At 43.0% G+C, this 23,575-nt stretch overlaps 1 protein-coding gene across 1 annotated transcript in view; it reads left to right on the forward strand.

Annotated features, from left to right (window-relative positions):
- LOC124795588 (protein apterous-like) overlaps positions 1 to 18,480 on the forward strand; it is a 322,294-nt gene extending 303,814 nt beyond the window's left edge. Inside the window, exon 7 of the mRNA XM_047259659.1 lies at positions 16,260 to 18,480. Coding sequence (XP_047115615.1) covers positions 16,260 to 16,475 — 216 coding nt within the window. The 3' untranslated portion in view covers positions 16,476 to 18,480. The remainder of the gene's footprint in view (positions 1 to 16,259) is intronic.
- The last annotated feature ends 5,095 nt before the right edge of the window (positions 18,481 to 23,575 follow it).

A 23,575-nucleotide genomic window follows, 5' to 3' on the forward strand; every position in this document is an offset into this window, starting at 1 on the left:
AACGGTAGTCGTGGACGATCAGTCCGAAAAGACGTGGTGCAGAGTTCTGTTTTACTACTGGTAGGAGCTCGCTGTCGCTTGGACAAAAAGATGGCAGTACCACGATAAATGCGCGCTTGAACGTAGACGCGGATGCTATACAAGCTTGCAAGTTCTATTGTTGTGTTCGACCATGAACGGCCGGCCGCGGTGGCTGTGCGGTTCTAGGCGCTTCAGTCCGGAACCGCGCTGCTGCTACGGTCGCTGGTTCGAATCCTGCCTCGGGCATGGATGTGTGTGATGTCCTTAGGTTAGTTAGGTTTAAGTAGTTCTAAGTTCTTGGGGACTGATGACCTCAGAAGTTAAGTCCCATAGTGCTCAGAGCCATTTGAACCATTTTTGAACCATGAACGGCACTTGTGCAATACTCTCAGTACCTTGCAACTGTCAGTTGTGGTCACAACAGGACTCTGTGTAAGTGCATTATGTCGCGTGTAAGTGAAGTCGAACGTGGGCAGATTGTTCGTATTCGTAGGGTGGATGCTTTCGTGAACCAGGTAGTTGTAGTGTACGGTCTTTCAACAGGCATCGCATCGAAGATTTTTTTTTTGAAATTTTTGAAAACATATTCAGCAATCTTGAAAGTAGTTAAAATTAAAATTTAAAACAGTCTTGAGCGCAATATTGTTAAAATATTTTTTTTTATTGGAGTCAGTGACCGGTTTCAACTCTATGAAAGAGTCATCTTCAGACTCCGGAGCGGTGGATGGACAATGCTAAATGAGTTCCGTCGACCCTCGACGTTCGTGAATCTGCTGTCTGAAGATGACTCTTCCATACAGTCGAAACCGGTCACTGACTCCAATAAAAAATATGTTAACAATATTGCGATCAAGACTGTTTTAAATTTTAATTTTATGTATCGAAGATTCATGCTTCATACAGCAAAGCGGAAAAACAGCACCCGCTAAAGTCAGAACGGGGGTAAAACGGTCTGTGTAGTAGTCGTGACGGAAGGTCATTGAAGAACTTCGTGACGTAAAATACAAGAACAACTACGAAAGTCATAGTGAAAGTATCGTAGATAAAATAATCTTTAATAGTGACAGTATCTAACCAAAATTGTTTCCTTTTTAATTAGTGAAAGTATCAAAGATAAAATTGTTCCAAATTAATTATTCAACAAACCTGCATCTGACTGCGTCCGCGAACTTGTCTCTGCAACTCCTCCGTTTTGCCAGTAATGAAACATATATTTGACTCAGCAATCAAGTTTAAGAGAATAATGCCGTTTGCTCAAAATCGTTCAAATGGCTCTGAGCACTGTGGGACTTAACGTTTATAGTCATCAGTCCCCTAGAACTTAGAACTACTTAAACCTAACTAACCTAAGGACATCACACACATCCATGCCCGAGGCAGGATTCGAACCTGCGACCGTAGCGGTAGCGCGGTTTCAGACTGTAGCGCCCAGAACCGCTCGGCCAACCCGGCCGGCAATGCCGTTTGTGCAATGGCATTAAGATGGTACTGAAAAATTAGCTTTTGGCCCTGATGTTTACATAATGAAATTATATCTTGCCTTGAATAATGCCAGCTGTGAAATGGCATAAAATTTGTTATTTGAAATAACTTTGCTCTGATAACTTTAGTTATACAAAAATCGATTTCAAACCATGAAGTGCACATATATATTGCACAGAGGCCTGATTTTCTTTAGTTCTTTCATTGGTGGGTAACTTTACTACTCATTTTCATATTCAGTACAAGCAAAGGATGTGGATTATGATTCAGGCTGTTAGATTTAAACACAATGTTAATCTCAGTACATATATATATATATATATATATATATATATATATATATATATATATATATATATATATATATATAGTTAAAAATGTAAGTCCTACACAGATACTACCATTTCCAATATTTTTGTAGCACGAATCACTCTTACAAAAAATTTTACAAAACGCTTACTGCGTCAAACCTTGGACATACAAATCCTAACTCTGAACATTATGTAACAAAAACCATTTTGAAATCATTATATAGCTTCTCCCATTAACGTGCTAACGTTTTCTCAGTGTAAACTGCGCAGCGCGAATCCTACCTTAAAGCTGTCACCACACGTCTGCTTCCTCCGGGCACCTAGCTGCGACCAATCTTGTTTTTTACTGCGCCCGCCCGGCTCTCTTAACCATCATTAAGATCCTCCTACTCAAAGATATTATACTCATTCCACCTTGCGGTTGGCAACTATCGACTTTATTTTCTGGATCTACCCTGATCAGACCTTAGCACATACCTTTCAATAGCAAAACTCTGAATGTCGCTCTCGCGAACCCTGTCAGCACCAAAACAACACGAGAGGAACCTGCAGGCCGTTCTGAAATTCCAGAACCTTTCAGTCATGCAAATGTCGACAACTGGAAAAAGCGGTGCCGAAGCCGTAAAAAATAGAGTATGGAGGGAATGGTAGAATGTCGTTTGTTCAGATAAGTTTTGTACCACAGCCAGCAGCTTCTGGCCGAGTTTACGTCTCAAGAGCGAAACATGGCGCAGGTTCGGTGACGATTTGGACAGCCATGTCGCGGTACTTGGTGGGCGTTACTGCCGAGTGTTATGTGGCCATTTTGGTTGATCAGGCACCCCTCCTCTCCCATAGTACAGTGTTTATTCCCCAGTGGCGATGCTGTGTTCCAAGACATCACGTCCCCTGTTCATACAGCTCTCATCCTGACTGGTTTGTGAGTACGAAGATAAACTGTCGCTTCTCCCCTGGGCATCATAGTCACTAGATATCACTGATATTAAGGCTTTGTGGTCTACGTTGGAGAGGGTGCGTCATTGCTGTCCTTCAACATTACCGTTGCCTGAGATTAACACTGTTTTTCACGAAGAATGGTGTAACATTCCCTTGAAAACCATACAGGATCCCTATTTATTCATTCTAAGTCGACTGGAATCTGTTTTGAATCCCAATGGTTTCCCTACACCGTTTTAGGCTTGGCAATGTGTATTTTCGGTCTTTCCGTATTTTTATCAACCCCCACACTTTGATAAACTAACAATGTGGAGCCTACCGGAGTTTGATATACGAGTATCCTTTAATGCTGTTTCTCAGTCTAGGACGCGATTGTGTACGTACGTATACCTTTAAACAAAACTGTGACAATATTTGTTGTCGAATGTCGCTTTCGAGACTGACCTCTTTCCCTGGTGTGGCGAAAGCATCTTATATCAACTACCAAGTGCGCTTGACGAATTATTCTTTGTCCCCAATCGGTTTCGGTTTTCAGATTATCTTCGATATATAGCTATTACAACATTCCACATCGCAAAATTAATACTGTGGCGCCAAATAACATAAAAGCCATACTGCTTCAACTGTCATCTTCGTCCATCGCTATAATCACGTTCCACTTGTAAACGGAAATCATTTGTAATCGCCAGTATGTAGAATGCTTCCGTACCAGACGAGAGGATGGAACCGGATTACTACAGTAGACCAAGTTAACGAGTCGATTTAGGGCTTATTTTATGTGTGACACCATGGTATTATTATTGCAGTGAAAGACTTTATAAATAACGTTAAGATGTCTCAAGATAATATTCAGAGTGAACCCGCAAGTAAATAAAGAATTATTTGTCAGCAGGTCCTGACATTTTTCAAGGATTTATGAGTTCTGGGCACCTCGAAAGCAAAATATATTGTAATAGAGAATATTCTTTATAAAGTGTCTGCTATCTCTGTCATTGGGACATGGTAGTCTGAAATCCGTAACGACGATATCATTACTCTGAAGCTGTGAGCGTAATACTGAAAAAAATTGTTAGAAGAAGTAAAAACAGGTTTCTTTCTAATATAAACACCAATCAATCATACTGACAGTTTACTAGTTTTTTTGCACTTCATATGCTTTAGCGTATTTTATATTGAGGCCGGGAATCCAGCAATTTATTGATCTAAATGCGTGCTCAAACCCGTCTGGAAAATGCAGACATGGTGATTTGTATAAAAACTGAATTGCTATTAATCTCATGCCACAAATCTCAAGACTAGTGCATTATTCTGCAACCAAGCATATTTGTGAACCATATTGCGTGACCGTATTTTACAACAGTTATGTACTGTTGTTCGTTTTTTCCACTTTACTCTTTGGCGGATACGATTATTGTAAACATCTGATATACTATGTCGCATTAAAATGGAAGGGTGACACCTTACACCCGTTGTCACAGATAAATATAAATCTCAGTGACTGGTTATGGTGTGTTTTGCTGTTCTAGCTAGTCATTTACTACACCGCGAAAAATATGAAGAAACACGACAAACGGCGATCTCGTTAATACTCTCTGTTCACTCTGTGTCCTGTCACATCATGCAGTTGTAACTGGAAAGACATATGAGTAGCAAAGTTTTCTTAGTAGTGCTGGAGTCGTGCCTGCAGAGAGTTAATTACTTTTTCCAGCGTAACATACTGCCGGTAACAAGGTTGCAAATCTCAAAGGTTAGCCTCATGGTCGTTAGAATGAAGCAATACGTCTTCCACGACGTGAAACATCGCCTGTTTTGAACAGTACCGGATCATCGTTGTCCGTATTGGAAGCACCATTTAAAAGCCGTTACACTTTACAAACACCTCTTGTGAATTTTAACACACTGAATTCTAATTTCGTCGGAGTGTGGTTCAGATATCCGTCTATCCATCCAGATTTATGGATTACCTAAACATTTATGGCGATTACTGTGGAGTTCTATGAACAATACAAGCTGTAGGATTTTATGGACTGCAGTGCTGCACTGGATAAACTATTTACGTAATTTAACATTGGGTTCGAAAATTATTTGACTCCAGTACTTGGAGACGTTGTTTATGGTAGGTTTATAACTAACGCTCCATCAGTAGCCTTCTAAGTGTGTCCTTCACTGGCAATCTGTCGGGTGCTGATTGATGATTCTTCTCTTGTACGGTCCTGCAGCGCATATTCTAAGTCTGTTGTGTCGAAAAACTTGGCCAGTTCTCAGTTACTTTACCGACGCAGTTTCTTGTAAATCTGTACATGAATCACAAGCGATTAGAGACTGGCTTCACACGCACTCTACTAGACGTGGCTTTTCTTTACGTTAGCTCACCATGTACATCTTTTATCATAAAAAAATATCCCTTGAGTATTTACTGTTGAGTGAAACATAGTTTCTTTTCTTTCTCTCTTCACCACACATATTACCCACTTAAAAAGTCTTGATCGCTAACTCACGCTTGTGCTGTGGCGCTCGACTCGGGGGTACGCTGGTTCGAATCTTCGCGGTGGAAAGTTTTTGGCTCTCATGATTTGACCGACAATGGGGGGAGAGGTGGTGGCGTAAAGTTCCCGGTCACCAGTCTTTGCACTAGTGTCCTGTATTAAATTCCATACCTCGCCCCGGTGTCTTACGAAGTGAGGGCATGTGTGTGTTGGATGGGGTCGTTAAGGTCGACGGCCAACTTGGTGCCATTCCAGACGAGTAGCCTATGTCCCGGGATCAAATTACGCACTCTCTCTTGGTTCGCTCCAAACTACTCAAACCTAATGGTACAGTGTGTAAGTACTCATGGCAGTCATCCACACGACACAGATAGACAGTTCACAATTCATAACAGGTCAGAGGAAGGCAGTGGCAAACCATCTCTCGTGCCACCTTGCGCCGAAAGTTGAAGCATGATTCCTACATCTGCTTGCCTACGTTCTGTTCCCTGAGTATGTGACTACTTTTTACTTCACCACGTCTGCATCACCGATGTTATACCGATATTTTACTACACCAGATGCTGTAAAGTAAAATAAGAATGCTATACCACCGAGAGATGCATGAGCCGACCGCTGTGACCGAGCGCTTCTAGGCGCTTCAGTCAGGAACCGCGCTGCTTCTGCGATCACAGGTTCGAATACTGCCTCGGGCATGGATGTGTATGATGTCCTTAGGTTAGCTAGGATTAAGTAGTTCTAAGTCTAGGGGACTGATGACCTCAGATGTTAAGTCCCATAGTGCTCAGAGCCATTTGAACCATTTAGAGATGCATGAGCGGAGAGAGGATGGCAAGAAATTGTGTTTTGTTCAAGCCGAATTTTCAAAATATATTTGTAACTGACACGCATTGCTCGTTCAAAAGCTCGTACCACCTGACATATACATTTATGACCACACATCTCAAAATAAGCTCACCGCATAAAGGATTAGTCACCGCTAGAAATGATTACAAGCATCGTAAATACTGTGTAGTTCCGCCCCTTGACTCGATGACCACCTGGATTCGGTTAGGAAGTTAATTCTCAAGGTTTTGCAGGTACGTCGCATCCAGGTTAAACCACCCGCTAAGGATCTGGTCGCGGGGATGCTGATGTCGACGTTTTACCAGCTGTTGCAACATATTTCCTACGGGGTTCCAGTCAGGTGATTTTGCAGGCCAGTCGAGGGTGGGGGAGTATTGAGAAACCCAGCCGACTGAACTTCGCTGTTGTCTGTATGTGCCCGTATGAGCAATGGCCTCTTGCAGGGTGACGGAATCCAGACGCATTCACTGCGTGCAGTTTCCTTCGATTGATCTCTCGCCGACCGGTTGAGATGGGTCTTCATTCACTGCCTAGAGCCCTTCCTGTCGGCCTGGGAAGCGGTTTTGATTCAGAAGCTTCCCAGGTTTTTCTCAGTCAGCAGCTTTCCCCGATCACAATTCTGACGCCGCATTTTGTGGTCATGTGTGTTATACCACAGCCTTAGATACGGCCGGCCGCTGTGACCGAGCGGTTGTAGGCGCTTCAGTCCGGAACTGCGCGACTGCTACGGTCGCAGGCTCGAATCCTGCCTCGGGCATGGATGTGTGTGATGTCCTTACGTTAGTTAGGTTTAAGTAGTTCTAAGTCTAGGGGACTGATGACCTCAGATGTTAAGTCCCATAGTTCTCTGAGCCATTTGAACCATTTGAACTTTAGATACGTAAAGCAGCCCGCCGTGAAACCCCAACAAATCCAGCAAATTCATACGATTGCCCCTTTTTTCCACACTGTCACGTCCTTACACTTACCCACGTTTACGTACAGCGGCCGCTTGAAACGTAAATGTGCCACTCATCGCTGCTGTCTTACGCTTTAAGGCCGGTTCCCACTAGAGCGCGGCAGCGCGTCGTGCGGCAACGGCAGCGGCAAGTGTTTTCCGCGTTGACGCGGCGGCTCGCGGAATTGGCGTTCCCATCTGGAAGCGGCAGACGCTAGCGGTAGCCAATGACGGACAGCCACTGAGGTACGGGGCGAGACCCACCGAAACGACCGGTGTGTTTGAATAACTGTATCTTACACTTACATGAAGGAAAGACGAAGTTGGGTGGAGACATACCATGTTTTCACTTTCTGTACAAATGTACTCTTTCACATATTTCATTATTCGTGTTTTCTCATTTCAGCATAAACAGATTTGATAACTACCGTTCATGATTGTTCACTATCTCCTAACACATTGAAACAATGTACAACAAAAGAGATTATTCAGATAGTTAAGCGAGACAAAAATTTAAAATGTGATATGGTAGCAGGTACAGGGAAACAGTAAGAACACAAAGGCTTGGGGGGAAGGGATGAAAGTGGAAGCCACCAGATAGAATTTCGCACAGAGCATAATGTAATCATTGCCAGCACCTTGCTTAAGAATCATGAAAGAATAATACATATTTGGAACAAAGTTTTCGAAACCAGATTTTAAATTATAAGACATTTCCTGGTGCAGACGCAAACATACAATAATTTATTGGTTACGAGCTGCGGTTTACAACTAAAGAGACAGTAAACGGTGGCAAATTAAGGAAACGGAACTTGAATAAGTCAAGACCCACAGTTATTCGATAATCTTAAGTTACCATAATGCAACGACTGACTGAAACAGAGGAAGGAATCCGCTAGAATACGAATGGATATCTTTGAGAGAAAAAGTGGTCAGTGCAGCAGAGTATGTGAATGGGAAGAAGGTACAGCAGAAATCGTTAGATAAAACGTGATATATTAAACTTGATACGAGGGAAAAATATAAAAATGCAGCAAATAAAGTAGGCCATAGGAAATAGAAATGCCTAAACATGACGTTGACAGAAAGTCCAAAATTGCAACGCGATTTTGCACTTGGAGAACATAAGGGAATGAAACTGAGAAAGAACAAAGAAAACTTTGCTCAAAGGAGAAGCAACTGTCAAGAACTCATTTGGCAAGTCAGAACTAAGCAAATAAGAGAAGGCTAGAAAGTGGAAGGAATATGCAGAGAGGAGAGGGGGAGGGGTTGTACAAACTAACATAAGCACAATGTTAGATTCCTGTGAGATGTCTGAACACGCAAGGCAATACTGATCCTACCACTTAGCTAAGTAGACACACTGAAGAACTGCGAAACTGTGTTTATAGCATTTGCATGTTAAGAGAGAGATTTTGACAATCTTCATTAAAACATTCTTTGAAGCTCTGGAGATGTCATCGATAAAACACAGGGCCACAAGATTATCTACAACTTGTACTGAAACCAAACTGCATTTCTAGGACTTCAATGACTTGAAAGGGAAGCAGTAATTGAGAAGGCAGAAGTAGAGAGGATATAAAATGAAGTCAGTGAATAGCAAGAAAAGCGTTCTAAAAAAGAAAATTTGTTCACATCGAATATAAATTCTAATGATTGGATACTATTTTACAAAGGTATTTGTGTGGTGTGCAGCCTTGTATGTAAGTGAAATGTGGGCGATGAACAGTTCTGTCAAGAAGACAATGGACGCTTTCAAAACGTGGTGATCAATAAGAATGCTGAAGATTAGATACGAGGATCGTGTGACTAAAGAAGAAGTACGGAATTAAATAGAGGAGGAAGAGGAAATTACGGTACAACCTTGACAACAATAGGGGTTAGTTGACAGGACGTATTATGGGGCGTCAAAGAGTGAGGACAAAGGGGTTGGGTGATAGTATTCTGATAATAATCATCTGTTGAAATGCTATTGTACTATTTTATCTATTACTGTAAGCAGTGAGTTTACTCTTCCATGCACTCCTCCACAAAACATTTAAACCAAAACTGAAATCAGCTGAACACCAAATCTTTCAACCACTGTCTGACAACTACTGGATTTACTTTCAACTTTCTATAATTATCACTGGCTAGCCACACATACATACAGATATAAAGAGAACAAAAATAAACAAACATTAGTTTTCAGCATATCATTCTGCAGATTGGCAACATGTACATAAACAAACCAGACAGGAAGGGACATGAGGTGAACACACTGTAGTTACGACTTCAAATCAGAGTTTTCGGTAAAACGTCTACAGCTAGTGACAGAAGAAAAAAGAGCGAACATGAAAATGTGCTTATGTTCCATAATCTAAGTTTTAGTTCAACCTCCAGCATGTGACCAGGTGAGGCGAAACGTATCTGTCCGCCAAAAACTCGATTCACTGTAAGTAATCAGTCATTCACGTAAAAGAAGATGTGAACTGTTTTATAATCTGCAAGTATCACATATCAAAACAAAACTGAATCATTCTAGATTCCACCGAAGATGCCTTAAAGTAAAAGGCGAAACGCGCTTGAATCAGTAAAGTTCACTGGATAAAGAAAAAAAAGTTTGTTACTTATCAAAGGAAATAATCAATAGCTGTAGATATTTAGTAAATTACATTTTATGACATACCAGCAAATTAGTTTTGGTTTAACTTCTCATTCCACATGCTATTAAATGCTGTTTAAAACAATTCATCTATCCCTTCTGAAAAACTGTAGTTACTTTCATATCTCAGTAGATAAACAGATTTAGGATATTTATCATGCGACGAAATACATGACTTTTCACAAGTTATCGTTTGCAAAAAAAAAAAAAAAAAAAACACGTTTCGATTTCTTGAACCGTTTACGAAATTTGCGGTTGATACAACCACACGGTTTACGACGAGCAGGACGAAGTACCGGTCGCGCCGCGAGCAACCCGCGCGCGGTCACGGCACAGCCCGTCCGCCGACATATCATTCAATATCTCGAGAACGGTGATAGCTATCGATCTGATCTCACCTTTAAAAACAATTTCGATATGTTGACTAAATTTCATACGCAATAATGTATTACCTAAAATGAACTGTACGCAAAGTCCACGCAATGCGTTTTTACCTCTGCACACTCATTAAAATTTCGTGTAAAGGTTTACGTAAATGCGATACAGCAAGTAACCACGACGAATAACGAAAAGAAATTCGGTCCTTTATCGAGAGAAGATACCAGGCTGTAACATGTCGAAGAATCAAATTGTTCTACCGAATAGTTTCCTTGGAATCGGATGATAAGTATTTCATAGCTGCCGCCGCGGCCGCGCCAGCGCTTCGGCGTAAGTTCGTGTGGCCCGGGGGTCCGTACCTGACGTCACGCTGAGCGCGTTCTGTGATTGGCGGCGCGCACCTGGAGCGCGTCACGCGGCAGCGGAAGCGGTTCGACATGGTCAAACCGCGACGCAGAGCCCGCCGCGCCTTGCCGCTGACGCCGTTTCCATGGCAACCACGCCGCTGACGCGCGGTTTTGACGCGCGGCAGCCCTAGTGGGAACCGGCCTTTACTTAGAGGCAGCGCGCGCGCGATTCAGCACGTGACTGGATCGCTGCGCCATAAGGCGTAACGAATCATCTGTACGCGCGCACTGGGGTGATGAGTTTTTTTGGCCGGCGAGCTTACTTAAGGACCTTCTGCCGTCCCTATAATTTTGTCCCTTCAGACTACAGGCCTCGAGGACATCTCGTATGCGCCGATCCCTCGGAATGTTGAGGCTGTTGGGGATGCCGAAGGTGGCCTCACTCGGCATCGGGCGGGTGTTTACACTACTTTGTCGAACGCGTGTAATTCCCGTCTGGCGGCCGGCGGCTGTTGTCGCCTGCGCGTGCCTGGCACGACGCCCGCGGCGGCGGCTGCGGCGCGGACAAACGAGGGCGGCCGGTGACGGATGGGCGCCGCCGCCGCCGCCGCCACGGGCGTCTATTTCCGCTAATTGCAGCGCAGGCACGCAGCACTTCCGGCCGGCGCGGGCCCCGGCCGCAAACTACCTTGTCCACAGAAATACGGCGCTGTCCGCAGATGGACACGCCACCTGCTTCTCACACTGCGCCGCACCAGTGGGAGCATGCTTGGAAACGCCCAGAAACCGTAAGAATACGAGAAGAGCCGTTCCCGTACGCGATCTGAACGCGGGCGCGTTTTCAGCGTGGTTCGCCAGCAGGCAGAAACAGTGACACGAGACGTACACTATCTGATCGAAAGTGACCGGAGATCTCTATGTAATTTACAATGAAATGGACACCCTTACCTGCTTACAGGCGTTGACATATGTCGACGGGGAATGATGAAAATGTGTGCCCCGACCGGGACTCGAACCCGGGATCTCCTGCTTACATGGCAGACGCTCTATCCATTTTTTTTTTTTCATTTTGTTCGTTATTGATCGTTGTGTTTGGTCGTTGCGGACGTCGCAAGACATCCTGTTCAAGTTCGGTGGTTGATCCTTCCACTCAGTTTTGTTTTTTATTACAGAGGCCAACCGGCTCTCTGACCAAACACGCTGAGCTACCGTGCCGGCGAGCTACCGAGGACATAGAGGATAGCGCGACTGCAGGGATTTATCTCTGGCACGCTTCCCGCGAATCCCACATTTTCAACGTATTGGCTCTGAGCACTATGGGACTTAACATCTGTGGCCATCAGTCCCCTAGAACTTAGAACTACTTAAACCTAACTAACCTGAGGACAGCACACAACACCCAGTCATCACGAGGCAGAGAAAATTTTCAACGTATTGTCCCACACTACATTCGTAGTGCCCCCGCCCATTATACTCATTACTCGCGGCGCGTTGCCGATTCCCGTAAGAGTTCGGGCTTTGTTTGTGCATTCGGTAGTTCAGATGGATAGAGCGTCTGCCATGTAAGCAGGAGATACCGGGTTCGAGTCCCGGTCGGGGCACACATTTTCATCTGTCCCCGTCGACGTATGTCAACACCTGTAAGCAGCTAAGCGTGTTCATTTCACTGTAAATTCATTCTAACGAGCTGCTTGGTCACCGATGGTATCTGTTCTTTCTGGCATGTCCGAAAGAACAGATACCGGTTCAAATGGCTCTGAGCACTATGCGACTTAACTTCTGAGGTCATCAGTCGCCTAGAACTAATTAAACCCAACTAACCTAAGGACATCACATACATCCATGCCCGAGGCAGGATTCGAACCTGCGACCGTAGCGGTCGCTCGGCTCCAGACTGTAGCGCCTAGAACCGCACGGCCACTCCGGCCGGCCCAAGAACAGATAACGTCTTAGTAAATATCTCTATGTAATGACCACGAGAGGCAGATCTCCCATTAAAGAAGGAGGCGGAGCATATTTTCAGTAGAGAAACAGTAACAAAAGAGTGGGGTCTCTTGGGAGAGCTGAGTCAGAATATTTAGCACTGAAGGATGTGCAGATGAAGTCTTGCAAGATCCAGGATGACGAGCTGAAATCGGTTTGCAAATTTAAATACGTGGTGTCGTACATACAGAGGGAAGGAGGACTGGAAAGCGTGATACAACACCGGATAAATTGCGGTTGGAACAACTGGAGGAAAATGAGTGGAGTGTTGTGTGACAAGAAGGTGAGCATTGGGTTGAAAGGGAAAGTGTACAAGTCGGTGGTAAGGCCTGCTATGATATACGGGGCAGAGACATGACCAATCACAGTAGCCCAGGAAAGGAAGATGGAAGCGGTGGAAATGAGGATGCTGAAGTGGATGTGTGGGGTAACTAGGAAGCACAGGATTAGAAATGAATTTGTTAGAGGAGCTGTGAAAGTGGGACCCAGAGGGAAAAAGATACAAGAGAGCAGACTAAGGTGTGGACTGTTGATGGGTGGGAACATGCTGACTGGTCGGACGAGTTTCGTATCAGATTGTATCGAGCGGATGGGAGTGTACGGGTATGGAGACAAGCTCATGAATGCGTCGACCCTGGATGATGGCAGGGCACTCTTCAAGCCACTGGCGGCTCTGTGTCGGACGTGTGCAGTTGAAGTGATTTGGGACCCCTGATACGTCTAGATACGATTCTGACAGGTGACACTTACGTAGGCACCCTGTCTGATCACCTGCATCCATTCATGTCCATTATGTATTCCGACGGACTTCCGCAATTCCAGCAGGACAAGGCGACACCTCATACGTCCAGAATAACAGAGTGGCTCCAGGAACACTCTTCTGAGTTTCAACACTTCCGCTGTTCACCGAACTGCCCAGAGACGAACATTATTGAGCAAATAAATGGTGGGCTCCATGTGGTTCCAAATTGTGCAGCGACCGTAAACCATAAAATTACCAAATAAGCAGCAACCAGTCCCAAAATCTTGTTTTATTTATTCACTTTTGCAAATCGATTTCAACTGATTAACAGCCATCACCGGTGCTTTCAACGAGTAGTAATACTGTCTTAAGCACAGGTCAAACATAAAGTGATCGCTTAATGTTTGACCTGTGCTTAAGACAGTATTACTACTCTTTGAAAGCAGTTAATCAGTTGAAATCGATTAGCAAAAGTGAATAAATAAAACAAGATTTTGGACTGGTTGCTGCTTATTTGGTAATTTTATTATTGAGCATATCTGAGATGCCTTGCAACGTACTGTTCAGAAGAGATCTCCATCGCTCGCACTCTTACGGACAGCCCTGCAAGATTCATGGTGTCAGTTCCCTCCAGCACTACTTGAGACATTAGTCGAGTTCATGCCACGTCGTGTAGCGGCACTTCTGCATGATCTCGGGGGGCACTACCCGATATTAGGCAGGTGTACGAGTTTCTTTGGCTCTTCAGTGTATTTCCAGTGCAGAACAGTGTTGTCCGTTGTCATAGACAAATATTTCGGCGCACGCGCTTTCTACATCTACGTCCATACCCCGAAAGCCACCTGACGGTGTGTGGCGGAGGGTACCTTGAGTTCCTCTATCATTTCTCCCTTCTATTCCAGTCTCGTATTGTTCGTGGAAATAAAGATTGTCGGTATGGCTCTGTGTGGAGTCTAATCTCTCTGATTTTATCCTCATGGTCTCTTCGCGAGATACACGCAGGAGGGAGCAATATACTGCTCGACTCCTCGGTGAAGGTATGTTCTCGAAACTTCAACAAAAGCCCCTACCGAGCTACTGAGCGTCTCTCCTGCAGAGTCTTCCACTGGGGTTTATCTGTCATTTCCGTAACGCCTCTCTTCTATCAACCCTATCTGGTACAGATCCCACACTGGCGAGCAGTATTCAAGCAGTGGGCGAACAAGTGTACTGTGACCTACTTCCTTTGTTTTCGGGTTGCATTTCCTTAGGATTCTTCCAATGAATCTCAGTCTTGGCATCTGCGTTACCGACGATTAATTTTGTATGGTCATTCCATTTTAAATCACTCCTAATGCCTACTCCCAGATAATTTATGGAATTAACTGCTTCCAGTTGTTGACTTGCTATATTGCAACTAAAAGATAAAGGATCTTTCTTTCTATGTATTCGCAGCACGTTACACTTGTCTACATTGAGATTCAATTGCCATTCCCTGCACCATGCGTCAATTCGTTGCATATCCTCCTGCATTTCAGTACAATTTTCCGTTGTTATAGCCTCTCGGTATACTACAGCATCATCCGCAAAAAGCCTCAGTGAACTTCCGATGTTACCCACAAGCTCATTTATGTATATTGTGAATAGCAACGGTCCTACAGCACTCCCCTGCGGCACACCTGAAATCACTCTTACTTCGGAAGACTTCTCTCCATTGAGAATGACATGCTGCGTTTTGTTATCTAGGAACTCTTCAATCCAATCACACAATTGGTCTGACAGTCCATATGCTATTACTTTGTTCATTAAACGACTGTGGAGAACTGTATCGAACGCCTTGCGGAAGTCAAGAAACACGGCATCTAGCTGGGAACCCGTGTCTATGGCCGTCTGAGTCTCGTGGGCGAATAGCGCGAGCTGGGTTTCACACGATAGTCTTTTTCGAAACCCATGCTGATTCCTACAGAGTAGATTCCTAGTCTCCAGAAAAGTCATTATACCTTAATTTTGTCCATTGTTTTTCAGTGTTTCGTCCGCGACTGTTTTACTTTCGTAAAATGAAGAACAAACCGCCTTCAGTCACAAGTAGCGTTTATTTACTGCACTATGCATTTCGAGCCCTGGAGGCTCATCTTCAGGTGTTTTTTAGTGATTTACGTCAGGTTATTTAGTTGTTTGCCTGTTGATATTACATTTTTGTGTTACAACATGGTATATTGTAGATATCTGCTTCTGTTGGTATACACAATACACATCTTTAATTTTACAGTACATACTGGGATATATACATAGTCACACATTTTTCCCACATTGTAGTAGCAGAACGTAAACATGCCAAAGACTCTCGTTCATACAGATGTTCTACTTCTAAATATAATCGATTTTCTTGTTTCACAGAAGATAATATGATATAGTGTTAGTAGTACATAGGTATTATTAAAATAATTATTTGGCACTATGTTGTAGGTTTTCAGTTGCTTGTACTATTATAGATTTGATTCCTCAGGAAAAATAAATTTTTAAAGGTGTAGAAAAAATTGTGGCTGTTAAACTCTATTTGTTCATTCAACAAGTTTTCGGAATATTTTTCCTTGTGTAGCCTCCAGGGCTCGAAATGCATAGTGCAGTAAATCAACGCAACTTGTGACTGAAGGCGGTTTGTTCTTCATTTTACGAAAGTCATTATACTCGAACATAATACGTGTTCCAAAATTCTACAACTGATCGACGTTAGAGATATAGGTCTATAGTTCTGCACATCTGTTCGACGTCCCTTCTTGAAAACGGGGATGACTTGTGCCCTTTTCCAATCCTTCGGAACGCTACGCTCTTCTAGAGACCTACGGTACACCGCTGCAAGAAGGGGGGGGGGGGGCAAGTTCCGTGGCGTACTCTAGTCTGTGTAAAATCGAACTAGTATCCCATCAGGTCCAGCGGCCTTTCCTCTTTTGAGCGATTTTAATTGTTTTTCTATCCCTCTGTCATCTATTTCTGTATCTACCATTTTGTCATCTGTGCGACAATCTAGAGAAGGAACTACAGTGAAATTTTCGTGTGTGTGTGTGTTGGTCATAGAATGTAACCTTCCTGCCCCCACACAGCATCATGAGCAGCAGCAGCAGCTGGCCCTGACACATGAGTGATTCACGGTTGTTGACTTGTTGCAGGTGTGGTTCCAGAACGCGAGAGCAAAGTGGCGTCGCATGGTGCTGAAGCAGGAGGGCAAAGGAGGCGGTGGTGACAAGTGCGGCGGCGGCGACTCTGGCCTGGACGCCTACCAGGCAGCGGCGGCTGCGGCCGCGGCGGCCGACTACCACCGTCAGGGGCCTATCAGCCCGCCCTTCATGCTGGGCACCAGCCCCTCGCCGCTAGAGTGCTCCTAGGCCGTCCGGCGCCACCCCCGGACCACACCGGACGTGTTTCAAGACTGACCGAGCGTTGCCAGGCGACACTCGGCAGCACTCCGCGCAGTGACGTCACGTCACCGACAGGGGCATCTCTCTTCGGCTCTGAAACAGAGGATGCGGTGGTGAAACTAAGCAGTCCATCAGTCTTAATCTAGTTTTAACCGACAGTCGATAGCTCTCGAACGAACTATAAGAAGCAAGATGCACATTCTGTCGACAATCGTAACAGTGTCCGGTGTCCGCCAAAGAAAAATGGGCCCAACTTCTTCGAGAGACCTGCAGCTAACCAGTGGCAGCTCATCGTATCTACATGAAGAGACTGGTACTGATCGCGTAAAAAGATTTAACTTACGCATTAATAAAATCCAGATTCATCACCTCATTATCCGCCTCGAGGCCAAATCATCTTCAACACATCCCGCACTGACTCAGCAACGGAAAGTTTGCTGATCGTGATTCATCCATTGCTGTACCAGGAAGTATTGCAATACCAGACAATTGAGTGATGTCCGGCCTCAACAGCCGGGTGATGAAATTGCGGTTTGAGGCGCAAATACTACGTGAAGCAAGCATTGAGGGTATCAGTATCCGTGGCCACACCTTTGCACCTAGCGGAACAAAATATCGTTGACAAGAAATAGTTCGTTCCGGAAACCCATCAGTGGAATCCGGTTGTGCGGAATATCTGCAGAATCTTTCAGACGCTGTGAAGAAGGGAGAAGACTATAGTTAGTCTTAACACGTATTAACAACATTATCATTCCAGCTCTTTTCTGGTTTGAAGGCCGGTTGTAAGCCTTCGTTTTGATGATCGGACTGGAGAATCCAAGACTGTGCGACGAACAACTGTCATCCTGAAGTACCCACTGACAGTCCAGGCGCCGAGACATTAAGCTTTAATACGAAGAAGAAAGATGTTGAAGACATTTAACTACGAAATATTGATGTTACACGAACGAACAGGCTTCCGTAATAATATTGTGTAGCACACGTGTGCGTTCACCTTATTTATTAATTGTTATCAACTGAGAAATTGGTTTTATAGTAATCCTGAACGAGAGAATATTGTGCAAGGAATAGTTACGAAATTTCATTGATGTCAATCTACTGTAAAATTTGTGTTAATTTACTGAAGATAACATCTAGATATCCAAGATGTATCCGGTAGTGCACCTTCATTAAATTACCCAAAATAAGAATGCAATTTAGAACGTCTAAATAATAAAAGTCACAAGAGAAATTTCATGTTGACGCCAAGAGTAATTTATACTTTGTTGTGATGTTTTCGATTACTTTATAAAACAATTCGTTTGGGATTACTATGAAATTCAGTCTATTGTGATACATAAATGAGTGTGTGTAGTTTTCTTTCCACGATCCTCCCGACGAAAATGGTTTATGTGCAACAGTGAACAAAGAAGACCCATTGGATTACAGATGTTCGAGAAAAAAAGGCAACGAATTTATGGACACTTGGTGAAATTGTGAACGCCGTGCATTCATGTGTAAATATCGGAAGAAACAACTTACGGATTTTTATAACTGTCTATTTAATTTAATGACATTACTCCATGTAAATTCGGATGAAGAACGTGTCTTCATGTATAATAGATTCCTTGAGTGATATGAAAATGATAGAACCGGCGCCAGTTGGAATAGGTCTACCTCACAAACCTAACACTGATTTTATATGTGCATACTATTGCAGTTACTATTATTTAGGGCCTATTCACTTGGGATTTTTCATATCTTTTTGTTAAATAATTTGTCAAAGGAAATAATTATAATGTAAATTTTGAAACATGGTTTATGCAAGAAATTTCCTATCACCTTTCCCTCTTAACGCTGTGGATAATTTTACGACACTACGAACATTCTTCTCTTGCAAAAAGGCTACATCCCACTATGATCATAATCGTAAGTATTTATCACATCTAGTTTATTAATAACTGTTAAATGAATATATCATGATATTCGAATGGAGGTGGCTAATCTTTCTTAGCGAAGCAATAAAGTTCTATTGTTAAAGTTTCATACAAAATTTATGTCAGAGTTATTTTTCTGTGAAATGCCTACATTAACAAGATGACAGGAGATAACTATCACTTCTCAGTCAACATGATATGCACTGAAAAACGTCCTTATTGTAAAACACCTTAAAACTTATAACATTATGTTAAATTTAAAATAAATTGTGACATGACTGGAGTGATTGGTAATAGTAGTAAGTAGTACAATTCGCAGGCAATTTCGCTAGATGAGTCCATGATGTCAAGTACATCACTCACATTACACACTTCCACACTCTTCAAACGTTGGCAGACTTCACAGGCAACTTAAAAAATTCTCAGACTCGACGAGAACTAGATCATCATTGTAAATGTCCATCATCCTATAGGCAGCATGGACAAAGACGCTGAACAACGTCATCAAATGCGGCGAGAAGTACTACGCAGATGAAGACTGTTTGAGTGTTGCGGCATAGCTAAGTAATTTGTTTCTCTTTGTGGTTGAAAGTCAACAAATAACGAAACTATACAAACAACACCCATCAGATATACAAAGACAGCTTCCTTACAGCTTTTAAGATTGCCGGGGTGGCTGAGCGGTTCTAGGCGCTACAGTCTGGAAACGCGCGACCGCTACGGTCGCAGGTTCGAATCCTGCCTTGGGCATGGATGTGTGTGATGTCCTTAGGTTAGTTAGGTTTAAGTAGTTGTCAGTTCTAGGGGACTGATGACCTCAGCAGTTAAGTCCCATAGTGCTCAGAGCCATTTGAACCATTTTTTTTAGAGTTCACCATATCGAAATACGTAAAAAGATACAATTAAGAATAAGAAAACAATAACTCATGGATTACATAGTTGTATTACAATAGATGTTTAGTGTTTTGGTCTTAATGGGGGATGCTACAAAGTACAGATGAAAACGTGCCACGGAACAAAAAGACTTCGCGCGCGCGCTTGTGTGTGTGTGTGTGTGTAGATTTACATGCTGTGACACGACTTTTAAGGAGAACAAGCCTAAGGAGATTTGACATTCGACATACGAGAATTCATCCTCCACTTTTTTGACCGTTAAACGTGGATTGTTGAATTCAACCGTTGTCGAGCATCCACTGAAGATGATTTTCATTCAGGACATTTGAAGTCTGTACTACCAACGACATTGTAGTAAAACTCTTGCATGCATTCTCAACAGATAGACGACTTCGTTAACAAAAATGGTTCAAATGGCTCTGAGCACTATGGGGCTTAACATCCGAGGTTATCAGTCCCCTATAATTTAGAACTGCTTAAACCTAACTAACCTAAGGACGTCACACACATACATGCCCGATGCAGGATTCGAACCAGCGACCGTAGCGGTCTCGCGATTTCAGATTGAAGCACTTCTTTAACACTGCACATGTCTTGATAGATAGTGTGCATCACATAATATACAATTTTGTGTGTAATAAAATTTTCTTTATAATCAACATTGCTCAGAATTGTTTACGCTTGGTTGAACACTGTATCAGTAATTTAATCAGGTGACACGAATACGTATATCTGCGGTTATTGGGCCTTGAAAATGGCGGAAAATCGAATTCATGGATAATCAACAGGTAAAAGTACACAGTAATGTATTCGGGTTGCTCGAAAACAAAAATTAATTACGAAGACGCAATGAAAATGATTAATATTTACAATAAATTCCAATTTAGTCAGCATAGTATGTGAGAAAATATGGTACATAGAAAGGATACAGTAGAATCCAATTTCATGAAACGAAATAGTCTTGAATTGTTTTCTATCTCACTGGGGTGGCTTGTCTTTTACATATCACACTGAGAATTTTACACATCACCAACGTGTAAGAAAGGGGAGCATCTTCTTGCTGTTCCAAGTAGTCCAGTAACCCTTTGGTCTATTGAAGGGGTGATGCATAACATGACAATACGATTTCTGGAATTAGAGCTGTGTTGACATCTTTGTCACTGTCTCTCACCTCCTCCGATTTCTCTTGTAATCACTGAGTAATAGCACTTGTCGCTCAACATCTCATGGTCTAGTTCTGTGCGGTCGATGTCAAAACTACTGAGAATTATATTTTCATTGTCACAGCCTGGAGTACTTTCCAAAACGGCAGGTAACACAGCCCATGAGCAGTCTTCTTCATCATCATCAGAAATTACTGATTTCACCAAGTTTAGGATTAATGTTTTCGTGACATGGCTGCAGTTGCTTTTTTACCTTACACCACGCCTTGGGGCTTTATAAATTACGCCTAGTACAGTTGTTTCCAAAACGCTTGAAACTTGCTGCCCTCACCGGTAAGCTTCTGTAGCCGACTTCCTCTGTGACATTTCTTCATGGCAGCAATGACACCCTGATCCGTCCTGAATAAGGCTGTCACATAAGGGCATGAATATTTTACGAATATCATATCGGCATACGATTTCAGAACATTTTCGTTCGGAGTCCTATGGTACATTGTCCGGTAACAATACGGGGCTTGCAGGTAGACCCTTCAACGTTAAATGTTCTGGAACAGGTGGTACAAAGCAGTTACGGAACCATGTTTTAAATATTCTGCAGTCAGTCCAGGCTCCTTTCCGATGAAAAATGGACAAGTAAACTGTGGATTTATTTTGCTTTGAAACAGCGCGGTTATTTAGCTTTACCTAATACAAGAAGCTTAATTTTATATGATGCCGTACCATTAGCATCATACAATATAGTTATCTCTTCCTTGCTTGATTTATAACCAAGTGTACAAGTGATGTTCGCCGATGACATTGTAATTCTGTCAGAGACAGCAAAGGACTTGGAAGAGCAGTTGAACGGAATGGATGGTGTCTTGAAGGGAGGATATAAGATGAACATCAACAAAAGCAAAACGAGGATAATGGAATGTAGTCGAATTAAGTCGGGTGATGCTGAGGGAAATAGATTAGGAAATAAGACACTTAAAGTAGTAAAGGAGTTTTGCTATTTGGGGAGCAAAATAACTGATGATGGTCGAAGTAGAGAGGATATCAAATGTAGACTGGCAATGGCAAGGAAAGCGTTTCTGAAGAAGAGAAATTTGTTAACATCGAGTATAGATTTAAGTGTCAGGAAGTCATTTCTGAAAGTATTTGTATGGAGTGTAGCCACGTATGGAAGTGAAACATGGACGGTAAATACTTTGGACAAGAAGAGAATAGAAGCTTTCGAAATGTGGTGCTACAGAAGAATGCTGAAGATTAGATGGGTAGATCACATAACTAATGAGGAAGTATTGAATAGGATTGGGGAGAAGAGAAGTTTGTAGCACAACTTGACCAGAAGAAGGGATCGGTTGGTAGGACATGTTCTGAGGCATCAAGGGATCGCCAATTTAGTATTGGAGGGCAGCGTGGAGGGTAAAAATCGTAGAGCGAGACCAAGAGATGAATACACTAAGCAGATTCAGAAGGATGTAGGTTGCAGTAGGTACTGGGAGATGAAGAAGCTTGCACATGATAGAGTAGCATGGAGAGCTGCATCAAACCAGTCTCAGGACTGAAGATCACAACAACAACAACATAGTACGCTCTGTCTCGAAGACTACTGCCCTTGTTGGTAGACGATTCCAAAACAACGCGGTTTCGTCCGAATTGTACATTTGCCACAGTTACAAACTTTCTTGTGCAATAAACTCCTGGAAATGAATACAAAATTCAGAAGCAGCTTTATTATCCACACTTACATTTTCTCCTTGGATGGTAATCTCCCGGATACCGTGACGCTGTTAGAATCTTGTTAACCAGCCAGAAGATGCATTAAAATCTCCTTCAGTCTCCAAGAATTTTCAGAAAAACTAGGCCTGTTTCGCGGCTGTTGGTCCAGATAATTATGTGCCCTTTGCTCTTCTTTGTTGAAACCATTCCAATATGGCTTGTAACAGTTCTGCGTATGTAGGCATTTTCATAGCTTTCCGCTTTCAGAAACCTTTAGATGAGTCAGAATTGCTAGCAGAATGAATTATTTTGTCTTTGTTTTTTCGAATATCACGGCTGTAGTTTCAGTCGCATTGCAGATCAATGCCAGATGTCGTATCGCAGCCCTGTCTTCGATTTTGTGTTTTATTTCCAGTCTCTGCTGCATGCGTTTTCATTTTTTAGATATTGTTCGGTACTAACGGAAACCAATGCTGATTTTATGCAACTACAGTCCAGCGCGTGCAGTGTTGAGAAACACACTGATTACTACACTCGCGCTGTGACGTGAGCTTATCGCTCACCCGCGATCAGTTCCGAATTAAAGGCGAAATCTCAGAAAAAAAGAGAAAAGACGGGGCAGTTAAGTCGTGGATAACCTGCGAAGCAAATAATTTGTCCACGAATAATCGACAGTTTACTACCAAGGGTGATTCTTGTTAACGTTTAAAAGCCCCGAAAGCAACGTAGATGACGCTGAGACAAATAATTTAATGTAAGACACACAGGGCTACAAATGACAGGAAATACCCCAAGAGTGGATGACAAATTTTGAACATGTGACGTCACCAGCTGACGTACCTAGCCCCACCTGCAGCGGTTCGTCTTGTCGATCCTGCTCTAGCTGGTAGGGGGCAGTGCTATACATCACTCCGCTAGGCTGCACTCTGTGTTCGCTCTAGTGTAAACCGATCCACCGTAGTCTCGTATTACCACAATCGCGAGCACTGCCCTGTCACATCGGATAATGAAACGACGAAAACAAAGTACCCTAGTGGACCTATGTGTAGCACTGCCCCGTACCGACGAGGGTAGAACTGACAAACCCAACCGCTCTATGTACGGCGAGGTGCATTACCTGGTGAAATCACGTGTTCAATATTTGTCATCCACTTTTGGGGTGTCTCCCCACATTTGCGGCCCCATGTGTCATACCAAATTACTTGGCAAATCTACATCACTTTGGAGTTTTTAAACGTTAATGAAGTCACCAATATATACGAGGGGGTACGAAAAGGAAACCGAACTTACTTTTTAACTTACTTATTCACATTTAATGGAAAAAGCTTCCACTTGCACAAATACAAGCGTCTAATCCTTTATTTGATTTTCAAAACATTGTTTAAATTCA

This window comes from Schistocerca piceifrons, chromosome 4 (genome assembly GCF_021461385.2).
Source record: "Schistocerca piceifrons isolate TAMUIC-IGC-003096 chromosome 4, iqSchPice1.1, whole genome shotgun sequence".
Classification (NCBI taxonomy): domain Eukaryota; kingdom Metazoa; phylum Arthropoda; class Insecta; order Orthoptera; family Acrididae; genus Schistocerca; species Schistocerca piceifrons.